Source organism: Lepidothrix coronata, unplaced genomic scaffold (assembly GCF_001604755.1).
Source record: "Lepidothrix coronata isolate B3197 unplaced genomic scaffold, Lepidothrix_coronata-1.0 Scaffold65, whole genome shotgun sequence".
NCBI lineage: Eukaryota > Metazoa > Chordata > Aves > Passeriformes > Pipridae > Lepidothrix > Lepidothrix coronata.
The window spans coordinates 1,470,133-1,476,214 of record NW_016690245.1 but is presented as its reverse complement, the minus strand read 5'-3'; the positions used below and the strand labels follow the sequence as shown (position 1 = coordinate 1,476,214).

The 6,082-nt window shown below is 38.3% G+C and overlaps 1 protein-coding gene across 3 annotated transcripts in view; it reads right to left on the bottom strand.

The window, feature by feature from the left end:
• Positions 1–6,082, bottom strand: part of ROCK2 (Rho associated coiled-coil containing protein kinase 2) — a 107,669-nt gene that overhangs the window by 11,235 nt on the left and 90,352 nt on the right. For 2 of the 3 annotated variants that reach the window (XM_017818086.1, XM_017818087.1), the window contains 4 exons: positions 5,789–5,867; positions 5,325–5,586; positions 4,531–4,744; positions 284–390 (listed from right to left, as the gene is read on the bottom strand). In XM_017818086.1, coding sequence (XP_017673575.1) covers positions 297–390; positions 4,531–4,744; positions 5,325–5,586; positions 5,789–5,867 — 649 coding nt within the window. In that variant the 3' untranslated portion in view covers positions 284–296. The remainder of the gene's footprint in view (positions 1–283; positions 391–4,530; positions 4,745–5,324; positions 5,587–5,788; positions 5,868–6,082) is intronic. The other variant, XM_017818088.1, reaches the window with a different exon arrangement.

Here is a 6,082-nt window from a genome sequence, read left to right as displayed (position 1 = left end):
ATGAGCAATGACTGACAACAGCAGGGGTTTTTTTCAGGCAGGCAGACATGAATTTGGAAAAAAAAAGATCTAAAATTAGAAAAATGAAAATACTGACAAAGGCAACAACTTGTTCTAATGAAAATTACTCCTCTAAAAGTTCAACATCATGAACAGAATCTCATTTTCACTGTTTAAAATATTAAAATGAGATCTTGTATTTTCTCTGCTTTGAGAAACAAAATCCAACATAGCATGCTGTATTCAAAGGCAAACAAATCCATTCCTCTCTATTTAGATTTACCCCTTATACTTCTTCAGAAATCAAAAACATCGTCATCATCATCACCATCAATATCATCAACATCATCAAATGACCAATCCCAGTCCTTAAATGCCAGATCAAGTAATCTGCAACAGGAGGGTTTGATGTTTAATGAGTGTCACACTTCTATGAAAGTCTTCCAAATTCCTTTTGTTATCATTAAACCTTTTTAACTAAAAGACTATTTTAGGTAGATGGGTTTGTTCCTTTGTCTATCATGGAATATCAAGATTCAGTGTTCATGTAAGCTAGGAATATTGTACTCATTGAAAATTCATCTCAAAAATCATTTAATTCAATATAGAACACTTACCATATTGATTTTTTTCCCAAAAAAATTCAGTAGGAAAGACCAACAAGTACATTTTATAAAATTAGCTGCTTTTTGTTTTGCTGCTGTTCTTGTTGACTCAGGTGGTTTTATGCTCTCCTTTTATCCCTTTCCAGACAACAATGCAAAGCTAACAATTTTTCCGAGAAAATCAAGTAATTTTGATTGCTGAACAGAACAATGAATAAGAAACCTTCCTCTAAACATACAAAATACAGCATTATTTTACTGTATCCCAAATACAGCATGATTACACTATACAGCTATTCTGTAGCTCATGGCTTAAATCTAAGCAATGCCAAAAAAGAGGATATATCAACTTGTTCTCTGGGCCTCGCTGTCTGTGCTCCTTCTATGGTCACTATAGAACAAAGAAAGCAAGCAAGGCAAACTCTGTCAGTAAATGAGTCATTTTACTTTTTTAAGACATTTGTTTTGGGATGGAGTGAATCATTGTCTAGAAGCATTCATCTCTTTCTGTAGTTATTGAAGGATCTTAGACACATATCTTAATTAGTAACTTTTCAACTGCTATAGCTACAAGAAATGAAACCCAGTCTTGTCGTCTCTTCAGTGAGCTCAAAGGACTTTTAATCAGGATTATATGCCAAGCACAGGAGGCAGACATAGAAACCTAACTCTAACAGAGCATCAGTGTAAACAGACTACACTGTTTAATATAGTTAATCACATGCTCTAAACAAAATGGGTTTCAGGAGGATTTGCATTTTTAGGTTTTAAAGTTTTAAACTATTTAAACCTTTAAATGTGATATAGCCCTGAAAAGGCTCAATATTAATTTGTTATATAAACTACAGCTATAAAACTTAATTAATTAGGAATTAAAATATATTAAAGTTGATTTTTTTTCAATTTGAAATTATTCTTTTGGCATGATCGAACAGACAGCTAAATAGAAATTATATGGTCTGTAGGAAAATCTGGTTTGCCCTTTCTTAAATCATCACAAAGAACAACAGTCATGAAAACCTTGGAGAAGCAATCATTGTGTGAAATTCCTAGGAGGGACAGCATTTTTAGGACCATGCAGCTTGGAAGGAAGCTCATGAAGTTTCTAGCCCAACCTCCTGCCCAAAGCAGGAGGCCAGCCAAGGCCAGCCAAGGCCAGCCTGGGATGCTCAAGACCTTGTCCTCTCAGGTCTTGGAAGCCTCCAGGGATGAAGCCTGTCCAACCTCACCAGCCTGCCTCCCTGCATTGGTTTTTCCTTCTATCCAGCTGGAAAGTCTCCTGGTTCAAGTGAGCCCCTCGTTTCACACCCTCCCACCATGCAGCACTGCAGAGCCTGGTTCCGTCTCTTGGATACTCTCCCCACAGGCCAGGGCAGGCTGCTATGACAGTCCCTGGAGATGTCCTTCATCCGGGCTGAACAAGCCCAGCTCCCTCAGGCATCTGCTCTGACCATCCTGGTGGCCTCTGCTTGGTCCTTTCCCGGTGTGTCATTGTCTAGCTGGAATTTCAGGGCTCAGACACAGAGGCACTATCTTGCAGCAGACTATGGAGTGAACAGAGGCAGATAACCTCTGCCTTTAATCATCTGGCTGTGTAATCTCCTTTTGGTGTGGTCCCAGAGCCTGCCCTGCTGCCAGGACCCACTGCTTGTCCCCAGCCACTCAGTCCCCATCTTCATTCTTAATAAGTTCATAAAGGAAAATTAATTATTCCATATGGTAAGCCCTTCCACAAAAGCCTCATAGAAGCACCAGTCAGATATAAATTGGCCATAGCCATTACAGTAATTTATGAGTATGTGGTTTCTTAATTAAAGGTGTTTAAATCCATACAAGTTTCCACTGGTTTGACAGACCTGCATTAGTAAGGTGATAGGTGACATGACCTCAGAGAGCTACACTTTTCATCTGTTAGGTACATTTGCAAAGCTAACTTGGAAACTTTAACTGAAAAAGTAAAATGGTTTACATACAAAAATATTCATCCTCCCCCTTTTTCCACCAGTATAGAATGGTAAATACTGTGTTATTATACCATTTTGTACAAAAGGTCATGAAGATTGAAAAAAGGATGTTGGAAGGAGAAAAATTATTTTCAGAACATCTAAGAATAGCTATTGAAAAAGAATCAGAATTTATAATATACCTTTACATATTAACAGTAAGAAACAGAATAATGCTACTAAATTAGACTGTAAACACCATGCAGAAGAAAAGCATTCTGCTTGTCCTCCAAGTTGTCATGAGTTTCCTTGATTCGTGCTTCAATCCTATCATTGATATTTTCGTTAGTTTTGCACAAAGAAACTCTTCAATAATGGGTCCCTAAAAAGTGATTAAAACCCTTTTTCCTTCATGATTATAATAAAAAAAATCTATTAATTTAAAATCCAAATTATGAGGTCTGACTCTCTTTTAAATACGTAAATTAAATTACCAAAAATTAGACTGCATGAAAGTTAGGAGGGAAGTGAAATTAAGTTAATTCAAGTCCTTTCACTATGCATTTCCACCCATTAAAATACCAATATTTGTTTAAGATGTAACTCTTCGCAGCATAAGGATGTTTTGGAGTAACAGCAGCATCACAGCAAGCACTTCCCTGCATTCCCTCCTGTAACTCTGTCAACTCAACCAACCCTGTTCTCACCCAGCCAGCCGAGACACTGGTGCCAGTCTGGTCACAGACATAAGGACAGCAATCCTGTCCAGCCACTGCCAAATTACCTCTCTGGAGAAAAATGTTAAGCCTTTGCTGAACTGTCCATTACTGCTGGAATATTGTAACAAACAAAACAAGTCAGGCCAACCTTTTCACAGGCTGCCAGCAACTGGGGACTGATAGAAGCACCATATTAGCTAGTGCTGCAGGTCATGAAAAAGGTACACTGGAAGAAAACCAGAAACTCTGTACTGTGCAATCACATAAATGCTACCTGCAGAATGCTATCACTTTTAGGAATCATGAGACATGAGCATGAGTTCTTCTAGGCTGAATAAGGAATTGAAACTAAATTCTCTCACACTTTGGGTAAATGACTTGACCAAATAGTGACCCTCTGCCTCCCATCTTCCTGCTCTCTTTCAAAGAAGACAAGTGATGGTCAGACAGGTGCCTGCCACTACAGCAACAGGCTCTACACTGTGGAACCCGTGGAGGCAGAGACACAGAAGCAAGATTCGCCATATCAGCTGGCAAAGGAGCTGTGCTCCTTTTGTACACTAGGACAAGAACCCTGACAAAACTCTTCCTAAATGGAGTCAGACACGGAAATACATACATTTGGTCAGATGAAACACACATAAACATACAAATCCCCAGTCAACTGTCTAACTTTAGAGCAGGGCAGGAATTTAAACACATGCCTCAAAACTGAGCAATAAGAAATGAAATACAGGTAGGTTTTTTTGTAACGTGTAAGGCCTTCTAGTCTGCTTTTTGAAGGCACCTAATTCTCTCCAAGGTTCATCAGAACCACAAACACCTAACATCATTGCTCAACTTCAAATCGGGTACTGTAGTGGCCACATTGAAAATTTTTAAATTTTTTCTTTTTTTTTTTTTAAGTCTTCACACCCCTTCTCACTGACTCTTTGCCTGGTTAAACACCATTTTCCCTATCAGTTCACAGGAAGTATTAGGCCACAGATGACGGTACAAGTTCTGCCTGTTACAGGTAAGAGCCATTATCAATATGGTAGAGTTAACTAACACACAGAGCAAGGTCCTTCAAACAAGGGAACAAACATGGTGGCTCTTCTAGTGGACCTTTTTGTAACTTAACTGAGGTTTATAGAAGATTACATGCTAGATCACACATCACTAGCCAACAACATTTGTGGTCAATTATTCTTATCAACTTATATGACATTAATTGTAGTAAAACGTTTAAAGCAATAACTTAAATAGCAGCCCTTGTGTCACCTTGGTTTGTTTGGAGGAAGCTGTCGACTTGGTCGTCTGATGGACTGGTTTGGCTGTACCTTCATGGAAGTTCTGGGAGAAGATCGAGCAAAGGGGTCTGGTGCTGGAGGCTTCTTGGGTATTTTTTTCACCAGTCGGCTCACCCATTTTTGCTGTTCTTCCGTAGAATTAGCTAACAGTAGTAGATTCTTTGCCGTAGAAATATCATAGTACACTGTAATAATAATTTTTAAAATAAAAATGAATAGTTATTATTCTAAAGACGTCCCAACATTAGTTGTCAGATTATGGTACTCTCAGAGTCAACACAGTGAAATCAAAAGAAAATTAACCAGATTTTGCCAAATTAAGTTTCCTGGCTGCTGGCAGTGCTTCTTCCTTATATTTAGAGAGTAACAATTTAGTACTATGGAAGAGTGTGTGCCTGAGCCCAAAAAATTATATAACATTGAGTCACAATACATAACCTTCACAAAATGTCATCTCTTCCGTAACACCCACTAACACAAAGAGCACAACACACAGTGTGAGCAGCCTTACAAGCACCCTGCTTTACTGCATGAGGCTGCCAACACAACAGGTACAGAGGTATCATGGTCACATGCCATTAACTCACAGCAGTGAGTGACCCTCACAGAGGCACCCTTGGAAAGGTGCTGATGGCTACGTATTAATAAAAGAAAAACTGACCTGTTTACATTTAGTTGGTGTCAGACCATTACTAGAATCCTCTGACCTATCAGAATGCCTTGTGACTCCAGCACTATATGCATATTCAAATACTTGCTATTTACCTTTGCAAGGCGCTATAATCTCTTCTTTTTTATCCATGTGATCTTTGTGACATTTGATGTGGCAGCGGCGACATTCCAGAGCAGGAGGAGGTTTAAACATATGCCACAGTGGCTTCATACAAGCTTCACAATTGGTTGGAAAGTGGTAAAGAGTAGGTATAAACTCATGTCCTTTGTGACAAATGTAATTTGACTTCTCTCCCATGGGCTCCACAGGAAATTCCTGTTCCTTTTTGCTCTCTCCTTCATTAGCATATAGAATCTAGAATCAAAGCAAAATAATCTCAGTACTCCTAGATGGCAAATGTAAATTCAGAGTAATTATCTAAGTAGAAAGATTGAAGAATTACAACAGAAGTGATTTTTCAATATTTTTTTAGTAAATATTTCATTAGACAATATTTTTGACAATGTGTGAAATACCATGTCTGTTACACTAGAAATATTAATTTATTAATGAATACCTGGAATATCCTTGGAATCTCCTTGGAATCTGCTCTGTACACATCAGTCTGAGTGACTGGTCGGACATGGAAGAGTTTGCTATAGGAAATTATTTCAGTAAGGACAAAAATGAATTACCAAAATAATAAATTTAAGTTGACAGATTAAGTTAGGATACACATTAAGACTCAGAGCCATTAAGACTCAGAGCCATTAAAGATTTGTCAGTACAAATTTCTCATCACTTGATCCAGTCCTATCTTTCAACCCCGCACATGAACTCCCAAAACCCTAAATAAAAAGAACTCACAAGA